The following is a 13,603-nucleotide window of genomic DNA, read 5'->3' on the forward strand; positions in this document are numbered from 1 at the left end:
TGTGATATAGTTTTCTATCAAACACTTCCTGTTTTTTCTACCAGAATTACAGAGATTTTCCATAAATTTTGACAGGAATGGGCCTCCATTAAATACAGATGCTCTTACACACTATTACAGATGAAGTAAAACTTAGCACTGCTGCAGATAACTTAAATGCAAATGTTTCTCTGTCCTTACAGGTGTTCCTAGGCAGAAGTTCTGTGATCTCCTAGTTTCTTTCTCCACATTTCTAATATCATTATGTGGGATTAAAAAGCAAAAGTTTCCAAAAGAACTTTTGAGCTTTCACTGTTCCTGTCTGTGACAGAGATTCCTCTTTGATGGTGAGAAACCCAAGCTGTCTGCTTTTTACACCAATATATAGGGGTGGGAGCTGGGTCTTATTTCTAGAAGAAATCTGTGATTTTCTTCATTCTGAGACCCCTACCAATAAGTGCCATAACTAGGACAGTAAACCTGGCAGATTCCATGCAGCATTTTTGTTCAGATTTAAACTCAAAGAAAATTGCTGCTTTGTTTTCTAACTGCTTTAGAAACTATATGCTCTCAGAACAACAAAAAAGTAATTAAAATGTATTTTATATATTTATCAACCGTTGCATCAACTCTTCTAGTTTGAAGCACCAAATGAATTTATTTGGTATTTTACTAACAACGTCCATGGAGAATTACTTTGAAGAAAATTAAAACACTACATTTCACAGATTATGAATGCATAAAGAAAGGCAAGCTAACAGTTGACACCAGTAACAAACAGCAACTATAGTTCAGTCCTTCTCCCTATCCCAAACAAGTTGAAGGCAATTCAGTGTCTGTTCCTTTCTTCAAAAACTGTTGAGATTTGTTCTAACAACACAGACACATCAAAAGCAACAGGAAAGCTGTCACCAAGTGCATTGCCTGGCATGCTTAATTTCTATCCCTGCAGATGATGTAGAGGAGGAAGAGAATCTATCTTGATTCTATGATTCCAGAAGTACATGAGAAATAAATTTTGACTTGCAGACTGCACATATTGCATACCAAAATTACTGGCACACTATATGAATGTGGCTCTCAAAAGCTATGTTAACAGTCCTTGTTCAGAGCAGAGCTACATTTCAAGTCAATGGGTCTCATTCTCATTTAGAACAGTCATTTGTTGCTATGAAAAAGAACTTAAAATATACATAAAATATTAACATCCCTTTACATTACCACAGGTATGTAAAATTGCTGACACTGCTCATCTCCAAAGCTTTATTGACAAAATCAGCTTCTAGTTTGAAAACACATTAACTTATTTGGTCTCTGACAATATTAAAGAGCAGTGACGAATCCAGATTTGGCCCTTAGCAGACAATTTTACCAAGATGATGTGAGAAACATGAAAAATAAAGCGCTCAAGCACGTGATTTTATGCAGTGTGGTGGAATACTCTAAGACAAGAAGCTAAATCAGAAAATCCTGTTATGAAAAAAAACCAAAAACAACTATCACAAACCAAATTAAATTGGTACATCAACATACAAGTTAGAATGTCTTCTAAAGAAGCTTGTGCAATCCTGGAGACAAAGTCTTTTCTTCTACACCATTCCTTTATTAAGTTCTCAACTGTTCAAAGTAATTACTCAAAACCAAACATTTAGCAATTGTACACAGTATGCAACTGATCCTCATTTCAGGCAAATACATCATCACTACAAAATACATATTTACCTTCCCTTCAGATACATGATGAGTTTTCCAGAGAACAGACTCAAGATGCTCACAAACCAGACACCAGATTCTAGCCAGCAGCATGGTCTATGGGTATCCTTCCACAAACCACAGCAATGGTTACAAGCTCTGTAGCTTGGTGCTAAACCAATGCTGGTGCAAACTTTGTAAATAGACATATTGAAAAACCATTTCTAAATGTTACTTAGCTGTTCTAAACCTACCGAACACTACAGAATTAATTATATTATGCAGTTAGCATAATCTTAAAACATACTCCACTACTCTACGTAAATTATCAATACAAAAATCTATAGTTTGTATATGAATTATGAATGTTGGGGGAACTATTATTCTATAGCTTACGTAATTAGAATCATAAAGCAAAATCATGAACACAACCTTTTGAAATTTTTTTTGAATGTCAGTATCTCAGGATATCTAAAAACCAGGTTTTTATAGCCAAGGATATGATTAAGCTGCCTCATGCACATAGCAAGGGAAAAGACATTTAAACACAGCTCAGTGCGCTGCATCATGCAGTAATGCAACAAACGCTCATTGCTTTCATCAACTGCACTGAGATTTAATATGCCAGAAACACGAATGATTGACAAAATAAATCTAACTGCAAATCAAGAGAGTGGCAAAGAAGAGGTTAACAAAGTTCATCTGAGCTGCACTGAGAGAATCATGGAAAGGATTAAGCTGTCTGGTGAGAGCAGGGCTGGGCTGTGCTGCCTGCCCAGCAAACACCATCCCACATCACATGGCCTCACATAGTAGTAAATTACAGTTGCTGAGCAACAGCAATACTGGCACAGATGGCTGACTGCAGTTGACATCTTTAGCTATGCAGATTAATTTATTATTTACTTGTGTTAAAAACTGTACAGGCCAGCTTTCTGGACTAATGAGAAAACACTCCAACATATTGTAGAATATTGCTCAATTAAATTATTGGGACACTATTCCTTATATAAAGGGGGTTTGCCTCTATGTTCTGCTCCTTATGTAAAGAGAAGGAAAAAAAAAAGAAAGAAAAAACCACAAGGCATCACTGCTATTTCTACATCTAATCCTTAAAGTAAAGCAGAACTGTAGGCACACAGCCTTCCTCTAAGACAGAAACAATGTGGGAATTTGTTTAAGAATATTCCATGGAGAGAAACAGTATCCTGTACTTCCATAACCCTTCTTCTTGAGGACCTTTACAATTTTCCCAAATGTCTGTGCAGAAGTTGTGGCTAGGGGCAGAACTATAGGAACTATGCTAACTTCAATTCATCACAAAAATTGTGAATAATCCCCATTTGCATAGAAATTGCAGTGTTAGTAACACTGGAAGATCCCAAGTACTCTTTGTACTACAGCAAATATTTCACACTTTTATGGCTTTTAAATGGCAACTAAACAAGTCTTGTTTGCATCTGATCTATGATCAATTTGAACCCAGACTAAAGTCCATCAGTTTTACCCAACTCTTTTCACCTCATTTCAACACAGTTAAGAGCTGGTATTTAAATAACTACTTTGAAAAATGTTTAAAAGTCTTGGGATTTGCTGGAGTTTTTTTAAACTCATTTCTATACAACTTATGATGGCTATAACAGCTGATAATTATATTTAGGTCTTTGATTTTTTTTCTATTTTTTTTCTGCTTTACTTATATAACCCTTATATCCACCCCACCAAGTTCATATAGGGTGTACAAACTCAAAGCTATTTTCCCTGATATCAAAACACTTAAGACTTTATTGCATGTCACTACCCACAGTGATGGCAGTTTTACTCTTGTTTATATATAATTTCCAGTCCAAGTTGCATTTTGGTTCCCATGTACTGCTAAAACACAGCAGGGTCTAGACTGAAAGCCACAGGGAATACTTCAATCAACAGCTTCCTTTACTGTCATGTAATCAACAAAGATTTAATAGAGTAATTTCTATTAATTTTATTGTAAGTATAAGCAAAAATTACTTGGATTCACAAGAATTATATTCATCTTCCTTATTTTAAATTATCATATATTGTTCTCCCTATGCAACCTAATAATAATGAAAATAACAAAAATTAATGCCTTTCTGACTGTTTAAATTCTGTTTAATTACTGATCTTACTTAATGCCCAAATATGTTTAGGAGATTTAGAGCTGCAGGATTTTAATACAAACAAATACAAATACCAAAAATAATTATAAGGATTTGAACTAAAATATTATATCTTTAAATCAAATCTTGTGATATGATTGTAAATATAAAGAGAGGGAGAAAGAAAGCAAAAAAATAAATCAAGGCAATAATATGTAGTATAATTGATATGGAAAATTTCTATCCTATCAAAAAAAAGTTTAAAAAATAGACATGCCCTCTCCCCCAAAAAATTACAATAACAAAAAAGAAAATATTTCAGACGGAGTTTAAAAGTTTTCATATTGAATTGAAAAATAAATGTGTAATCCATTAAAAAGTTCAACTTGATCAGAAACCATACACTCCACTTTGAGATAGTCAACTGTTTGGTTTTTCTGATTCCTCCTCTTGGAATTTTTATCCCTCCTCTTTTTTCCATTATTAATAAGTCAGCTTTGGTACAGACACATTATTTGGAAAAAAAAAAATCAGAAACCATAAAATATTTTTAAGAATTCACTTTATCTCCACCCAGAAAAACTTTTGGATAGCAAAAAAGTCCTGCATCAATACACAGCTTCCCATTATTTGAACGTACAATTTTCATTAAGTATCTATGTATAAAATTATACCTGGCCTCAAGATTGATTTCAAATGTTCTCTTTAAAGAACTACAGAACAATGGATGATCTAATGTATATAAAATTCATGTAGAATAATCCCTCCTCAAAAACCCCCAAGAAGACAGGCATCCCCGTGTGCACAGACACACATCCCAGGGGGGCTCCACACACAGCCAAGGGTCCAACGTTCACAGCTCTAACACTCCACTTGATCACCAGCTCTACAGATGACCATCATAAAGAATACATGACTTTGTTATTACCCTTTAAACCCTTCTCAGTCTGTTTTGCATGCATCTTCCAATAACTAGCTCACAGGGAATGAAAATCTACTCCAGCTGCTGAGCGTATGCGCAAATTTAGATTTAACTATAGCAGTTCGTGCTTTTTGCCTTTTTTCCTCAAGATGCCTTTGTTCATTTTCAGAAAGCCTACTCCTACTTGAATGCTCTAATGGGCTGAATCTTTTTCTGGGAAGTGCTGCTTTCTGTTGCCAATGGCTCATGGGAGTGGGTTTGGGAAAATAAAATGGTAAAAAATTACAAAAATAAGTCACCACGTAGTAAAAGATACACTTCCTACAAGGTTCTGATGTACATAAGAGGCAAATGGAATTGAGTACCAGTCCTCAAACCTGCTTATATAATTTTTTCCATTACTTTATGCAACTGTTGCTAGGCAGTCATGTGCCATGGTGATGAGTGGAGTATGAATACCTAGACAGATTAGAGAGACATATGTTACTGAACGCTTATGTGTGATGCCTGTTCTCTCCAGACTGCTGTACAAAAGCAAGACACCAACCATCCTTCTTCCCCAGGAGGACTGCAATGTCAGAAGGTTCAGAGAAACAGTTCAAGGGGTCTGACCTTGTGGCAATACAGGTATCACTTTCTGCTCTTAGTTACAGAGTTCTCTCTAGTGAGTTAAAACAGACAGAGTGCATGTACTACTGAATTTTAAATGGAGGTTTAAATTAATAAAATGAATTAAATTTTTTTATCTGCATTTTATAATGGTTTTACAATGCATGCAATCTACTTCCTAAGCCAGTTTTTCAAGCTTGTAAAATTCTTTTCAGTATCAGCTAGAAATATAGAACACAGAAATTTAGAAAGATCTCCATTGGGAAAATTATTCACTTGATTAGTTTTGGAGACTGAGCTACCTTGTAAGAAACTTGTAAGGAGACTGTCTTAGGAAAGCAATTCCAGAAGCTGCACAAAGGGAAAATTTTAGAGAACAAAAGTCTTTTTTTTGTTTTTCTAAATAAATGCCTTCCACTCCCCACATCCAGTTTGAAATTATTGCTTCCCCATAAGTAATGTGTTTAACATAATCAATGAAATCAGTAGTTATACAGGACGTGGGAAAAGCACAATGGAGGATTCCAGAATCATGAAACATGACAAAAAAAAAATAGCTAAAGTAAAAGAGTAAAGTCACTAGGTGCATGGGTAAGACAGAATTTTGGTCAATAATACTTCAGGAGAAGTTAAAATACAAGAAGTGAAAAGAAAAAAATTGCACCATAAGCAAGAAAACTGACAGCCAAGTCACAATCCATGATGTTCCTGCTAGTTGGGAAGAAGTGGGTAAATTAATGTAAAAAAGTAATCAGGAACTTTTGTTAATAAGCTAAATACTTAAAAGAAACAGAAAGTAAAAGGAAAACTTGATAATAACTCAAGTGAGAATCTTGGCAGCTGAAATGAGCGAGTTTTTTGTCCATGCTGGAGCAGGTTCTACTGACTTTGATCCCAATGTTCAGTAATAAAGTCAGGTGTGATTTTTGTCACACTTCAATGGCAGACTGGAGCAGGACACCCACAATGAAGTTTCAGCAAGACAGCTGGTGATGCAAAACTGAGCAAATGAGAAAAGCCTGAGTGGGAGTCAGGAGATTGGAACTAATAGCTGAATAAATTAGATGTCCAATACCTTCATTTTCTGAAATGATTTTATCATGAAATAAATGCATATCCTGTGTTTATTTCAATGTCTAATATGAAATTCAAATTTGCTTTTACATATGTATGCAATCAGTTAGTCTTAAATGCAGCTGTATTTATTGTCTAAAAGTCCTGAATTTCACACTTACTGAGTACCCACTTCAAAAACTAGTAGTTATTCACAGAATTTCCAAATACTTGGAAATCTTACATAAACTCTCTCTCAAAATCTGTTTCATTTGAACACACCAAAGTTGTTGACCAATTCCACAGGAAATCTGGAGCTTTAAAAAGAAGACAAACTTGGGACTTCAAGAGACTCCAAGAGCACACTACAGACATGAAAAAACTCAGCACTGACAAATAAATGTAAGAAGTTCTGGCCTAAAAACATTGGCATAGTTTGAAGGCAAAGGTTTGCAATAAAACTTCCTTGTTGACTTTAATATCAATATGTCACGTTTCTTGCCTGTTATATATATATTTTTTTTACACTAACAGTCCACAATGACTTTTCCTCGTGTAGACCCTGAAATATTGACACCTGCTTAGCTGCAGATGCTCTGAAGCTTCTGCACACAGATGTTCAGGTCACTCCTTTCCCAGTCCAGGCTTCACTGCCAGCTATCTCAATCCTCAGTTTCCCTAAACTCAAAGAAGACATCACACTCCTAAACCAAGCAAAGTGCTACCAGTGGTTACTGTTATTACTCTTTCAGTCTTAAATTTTCAATTTTAACAAAAAAAACAAAAAATATCATATTGCTGGATGCAAAAAGTCTGCTGTTTTTTACCAGGTAGCCACAAATAAATATGTGCTGGAAAGAAAACCAGCAGCTATCAATGGCCTTAAATCATTGTGATACACAATGTGTACACAGGTTTCCCAGAAAGGTTACCAGGCTCCATCCTTAAAGATATTCAACACTGGCTAAACCTGCTTTAGGTGACACTACATTGAGCAGAAGTTTAGACTACACCATATCCAGAGCACCTTTCCAGCTCAAGAAATTCTTTGATTTAATTGTAAAGATACAGGTATTATCTATCAGATTCAAAATACAGTAGTAGCCTGTACTTCTTCCTATGTTCATCTCAAATCAGCTAAATTAATACCACAGCAAGATAAAAAAAAAAAAAAGTTTTCCAAATATCCATTCTGATTATCACTAGTTAGCCTTTGGCGCCAGGTCCACTCTCTTTGAATTTCCATAAATTGATAAAAGTGTTGGTACTGAAAACAAACCCCAATTACTTTGCAAATTTAAAAGTAGCATATCAGGATGTACAAGAAGCTGAGCAAACAGTCACATAAAGCCTTATTCCCATGCAGAGCAATAAAGGATATGTAAAAGCAATAAATCAAGCTACCACAAACATCAGGTTAAAATAAATTCATTTGAAGCCCTAATATTGCTTTCTATTCCATTTTTATGTTATAGAATTACAGCAAGAATGGTAATCAAGGTTAGAAATAGTCCACAGAGATCTTAACATCCCACAAGAATGAAATAACCCACGTAGCACCAAGGCAAATTCATGACTCAGGCTTTCAACTAACATAACTGAACACTGGCACAGTTGTAAAGCAAATCCACTCCACACTCCACATCCTTTCCTAAGTCACACATTGGAGCTATGAAGACTGATTTTTTTTTTTAGTTAGTTCTTATAGCAGAAAAGATTATTTATCTATAAATGTATTTGCACATGAGTATTGTGGTCAGATTATAAACATAGACACCAGGTCATTAAGAACAATCAAAATGAGACAAAAGTCACACTAGGGTCTCTCCTTTTTTTATATAAAGAGATGAGAACACATTTCTAAATCTGTATGAGCAGAGAACCATTACCTTCTTCTTTTTCCTCCAGTTTCACCCTGTTTTACTCATAAGCAGTTATCTGAAATATAATTTTTTTACTGAACTTGCTAAATTATCACAGTGGTACATCTGATTTTTCAACACAACCAGGGCAAACTGAATTCTTAGTGAACATCAGTTTGAAAATTACTCACCTCTGTGATATGAGGATTAGGATTGAATCCACACAGGCTGCAGACCACAGTGTGACACTGGGTGCACGTGTTGTAGTTGGCCTTTTCAGGAGTGTGCAGCAGCAGCTCCGTGGTTGTACAAAGAGGGCAGAGGGTTTTCTTTGGGGCAGACTCAGTGGATTGACTTGCACCAGCTTGCATTTGCTGTGGGGGCTTTTCAGGCCCTGGTTGCTGGGCAGGGGGTTTTGTAGGTCCTGCTTGTTGTGCTGGGGCTTTTGTGGGCCCTGCAGTCTGAGAAGGTGGTTTCGTAGGCCCTGCCTGGGGTGGCACTTGTTTTACAAGCCCTGTTTGCTGCGGAGGTGGCTTCCCAGATCCAGGCTGAGGTGGCTGTTTTGCAGGTCCTGTTTGCTGAGCAGATGGCTTTTCAGGTCCAGGTTGCTGAGAAGGCTGTTTTGGAGGCCCTGTCTGCTGGGGAGATGGTTTGACAGGACCTCCTTGCCGTGCAGGCTGCTGCGATGGTTGTTTGGCAGGTCCTGGCTGCTGCGGTGATGGTTTTGTGGGAGGTGCTGTTTGGGACGTCACTTTAGTGCTGTCTGGTTGCTGTGGGGATGGTTTTGTTGGGCCTGATGAAGGTTTTGCAGAAGTTTGCTGTTGAATGGGTTTTGTTGGTTCTGATGGTTGTGGCTGAGATTTCTGTGGTCCTCTCGGCTGGGGTGGTTGTTTCGCTTGCTCTTGCTTAGCATCTGCTGGTTGGCCATGGCCTGGTTTCTGAACTTGCTTTGGTCCCCCAGGCTGCTGCTGCTGTGGCCCTGGCTTGGAAGACTCAGTTTGTTGGACAGTAGGTCTGGCAGGTCCTTGTTGTTGAACAGCTGGCTTTGGAGACTGTGGCTGAGCTGGATGTTTCGCAGGACTCCTCTGCTCCTCAGGTTTCCCTTGCTCTTTTGGGGCAGCTTTTTGTTTCCTACCGGCTTCTTCATGAGTTGTATCTGAATCCGATATCAAATCGAAAGGATTGAATTTGTTCACAACTGAAGTGACTGCGCTCAATGGATTGGCTTCTGAGAGAAAACTGGGCATCATACTTGGCTTCTGATCTTCTTTAAAATCAGTCCTGGACTTTGATTCCCGTAGGCTGAGAGTAGAAGGGCTCCGTCCAGGCGCCCGTTGTTCTGTCTTCAGCGCATCTACTGTTCTGCTTTTACTTAAACCTGGTGGTCCTGGATCTGGAGGCTTACCTGGTTGTCTGGGATGGCGGCTTGTATCAAGTTCAGGATGTCTGCAAAGAGAAAATGTAATAGGATTAAAATAATGCACGATACAAGAAAAATTAGATAAAATAAGATGGATCAGTAGCCCTGGAAGTGCACTGGTAGCAATGTGAAGTTTCTCAGTGCCTAAGCATTTTAAAGACCAAGGCTTATAATAAGGTGCATGTAAAAAGTATTTAAATAATCACTATTCTTTAAAGGCTTATACAGGTGTTCAGTCATAGACTGTTTTATTCTTTAGAAAATAATCTAATACAACAATATTTAACCAGATATCCTTTTGTTCAGAATTCTGAAGAGATCAAAGCTAGAACTTCATATTATACCTATATACAAATTATTAACTCTACACCCTGATCCTCGGGACATGAAAAACAGGGAGATAGAAGACTAAAAGAAACAGAGGTGTCAAACTTAGAAGATCACAGTAGAGCCATACCAAAAAAAAAAGCACAATGCAATATGCTTAAGTACTTGTTTTCTGGATACTTCTACAAAATTTGAATATATATTTACAATTCAATATGCAGCAGTGATTTAAACTCCTAAAATTCATGTACGTTTAAAAGTATTCTTCTTCTTTGTAAAGTATTTATTTTGGCACCCATCTACTCACAAATCAGAAGAGTTCTCCATTAAATAAAACAGATTTCAGTTCACAGTTAGCCCTGGACCTTCTTTTTTCCTTCTTTGCAATAGCTACCATAATCCTTCTCAACATCATCTGAACAATTCACACTGACCAGTATTAAAAAGAACATCACCTCATTACATGAGAGAATTGGGAAAAATCCATGCAACAATATTTTGCTGTATGTTCATACAGGAGAAAATGAAACCAGGAATGTAGGAACCCAAATCAAGATCATGGCTTTATACATGGCATAGTATTTCACTTGTTGCTATACTTGGCTGTAGCACAGGAAATAATAGTGTTGCCCAACAATATTATAATATTGTTGCATTGCTGCCAATGCTCAGGGATGTAATAAAATATTCTATTCAGTGTTACCACTGAGCTTCTGCTGGAAGATACTGGGTTCTCTTCAGTGTCACAGAAATGTTGCAAATATAAATTTTTCACTTTTTTACTTTGAGAGAACCCGTCAGCTGTGATCCTAGTTTGCCAGACATGACATTTTTTTGGTGTATTCATGAGCAAAATAAACAATCACATATTAGATTTAACTACATTCCTTGACTAATAAATAAATAAATGCACAATTTAAAGAGTCTTTTTTCAGAAGTCTGCAGAACCATCTACAATAGCCACATTAAAAAATATCTTTTACATTGTTAATGTCACCATGAGTTTAGCAGTATTTCTGATTAGTGTTTAGTTTCCATTACATGGCTAGCAATGGCAATACAAAAGGACAAAGCTAAGTGCTAGACTTTTCTGTGTAATTCTCACAACACAGGATTTCTCATAATCTTATCTCTGACTTTTTCTGTTAATTAAAAATTTCCTCAAGCAATACTTGTTATTCCCAACCTTCCACAATTCCATTTATTCTTTCCTACTCCTATAAACTTATTGACCACAATATTTGGAAGCTTATGACCCTAATGTGCAACCCACTGAAGTGAGCAGGTGTTTTTCCACTGGCATCAGTCAACATTGATTAATTCATAAAGAGGATAGTTCAGAAAAGCCCAAAGATAATCTAATTCTTTCAAATATTTGGCATTTTTACTTACTAAAAGAGCAGTTTTATACTGTTGAGTTTTAACTTTTTTTTGTTAGGTTTGGGGTTAAATGTGTTAGATGGTATTTTTTTTGTTTGGACTTAGATGTTTATTAGTTTTTATTTATGTTACAGTTTTACAAACTGTGAGTTTCAAAGTATTTTACTCTAACAAACTAAAAATAAATGGAACGATATCTCTCTCTCTATAAGATTTCTTAAGGATAAACTCTTTCATTAAGAACTAACACTTAAATTATTTTTATTTTTAACTCAATAACTATCTGTGCCCTGCAATGCAGATTTTTTAATCTAAATATATAATGTTACACAAACTTGTGAAGAAGAAGGTGAAGAAGGACAACCTTCTGCTCACGAAGCCTTATTTTTAATATATTAATATACTCTAAAATTTTAAATTTAAAAATTTCTACTATGTGATATTATACACTTCTATTCAAACTACACACTCATAATCCTAGTTCTAGGACTTAATTTTGGAAGTTTTCTCTATGGCCTCGGGTCAAATGTAGTGTTTTCTTGAAGGTGTCAACAAAATCAGCACAGAAAATCAAAATTTGCCAGTAACTAGGGTTCCAACATTATAGTCTGATTAGCAAGGTAGGTCTACCTGCAGTTCTGTTTCTCATTATTTAGATAAGCACTCTAGGTTTATCTGAGGAGGCACTGTTTACCATAGAAAAACATTTCTACTAGTCCATTTCAACTAGTGGAACACCTCCAGCATTCATGTTTGTAAACGTTCAAACTCTTGGAAGGCTTTATTCAACAATAAGAGTGAAAAGGGAGGGGGGAAGAAAAAAATCAACAGTGCTATTGAAATTCAGGTCCAGAAATAGGGTACCATGCCCAAACCTTACAATGTGAAGGTAGAACAGAAGAGGGGGATGGGGGAATCCCAAACAAAAACCAAAGCAAAAAAAACCCAACCATTTTTAAAAATTCAACTTGGAAATTAGCAAGAAAAATAACTGGATTGGAGTGGAATTTTGCTCCAGCTTGCATTTTTATCAAATGATGTGTTCCATAAATTTCCACCTGATCAGATATCAGGCTTTGAAATGAGATTAAAACCTATGAATCTAGGAAATAAACTCAGGTGATTCTCTTCAAGGCTATAGGTATATTCTGAAGAGCTGACTTGTCTTGCCTTTGTACATACCAATGTTTCTAAGCAATGGAGACAGCGCGTGATTAACTAGTGGAAGAAAAAGCCTTGAAAGGACAAGCTTCTTGAGAAATGCTACCTCTGTCAGAAGCCTGGACTTGTTTCATTCAGCTTGAGGTACCCAAGTTGAAGTCTTCTCTTCTACAACCATTTTACAACGAACTACAAACTGATACTGAAAAACTTTAATTGAACTGGAGAATCAGAAACCTCAAACTAAACCTTGACAACAATTTTCTAGCTTTCAAATCTTTTGAATCATAAAAAAGCCTTCAAACCAGACCCAACATACAAAATAATTTAGTTCTTCCTCACATAATGCTTTTCTTTGTGCTGCTGTGTTTCCTCTCACTTTGGTCTTGACTCATGGAACTCATTTCTATTCATTTACATATTAGAGCCCAATCAAAGCTTACTTTGGAGTGAGCAGAGATTTAACAAAAGGACTATTAGTCCAGTTCTTCAATTCCATAACTACAAGCACCTGTTAAGAAGGCGTGTCTTTTCCCCATTCATCAGTATTAATAGTTTCAAAGACAAATGCAGTAACAATGCAACTCAAAGGTAGTTAATTTTTTTAATATCTACAGAAAATATATGTACGAATTTATGCATCCTCCAGTGGCTAACTTTTTAAAAATATATATAGTTCTTCTAGAAAATACACCATAAATATACTTCAGAAGTGCGACTCAGCAAGTGCGACTCAGCAAGACTTCTTAGCATTTCTTATCAAAATCCAGAAAAATTTATTTTATTTATATCTATTCTGACCAACTTATTGAACTGGGAAAAAAATGACCAAAAAACCCAAGCAGCTGTATTAGATGATCATATATTCAGCTGGCCATCTAATCCTTTCAAATATAGTGTAATTCCTCAGGAAGTGAACACTGGCACAGTTACAGAGTCATTTGATGAAGCTAGAACAAATGGAACTTGCTTACAAATTGATTCTGCTTGTTTCAGAGAAATTTCCCAACCATGAATTTTCTGAAGACAGATAATTGAAAGTGGATAGAAAGATTTCCACAGATCCTAAACATCTTAC

The 13,603-nt window shown here is 36.1% G+C and overlaps 1 protein-coding gene across 1 annotated transcript in view; it reads right to left on the minus strand.

The window, feature by feature from the left end:
* The window catches only part of PCLO (piccolo presynaptic cytomatrix protein), a 320,339-nt gene that overhangs the window by 303,884 nt on the left and 2,852 nt on the right, over nucleotides 1-13,603 (minus strand). The window contains exon 2 of the mRNA XM_058805751.1: nucleotides 8,429-9,683. Within this exon, the coding sequence (XP_058661734.1) occupies nucleotides 8,429-9,683 (1,255 nt within the window). The remainder of the gene's footprint in view (nucleotides 1-8,428; nucleotides 9,684-13,603) is intronic.

Source organism: Ammospiza caudacuta, chromosome 5 (genome assembly GCF_027887145.1).
Source record: "Ammospiza caudacuta isolate bAmmCau1 chromosome 5, bAmmCau1.pri, whole genome shotgun sequence".
Classification (NCBI taxonomy): domain Eukaryota; kingdom Metazoa; phylum Chordata; class Aves; order Passeriformes; family Passerellidae; genus Ammospiza; species Ammospiza caudacuta.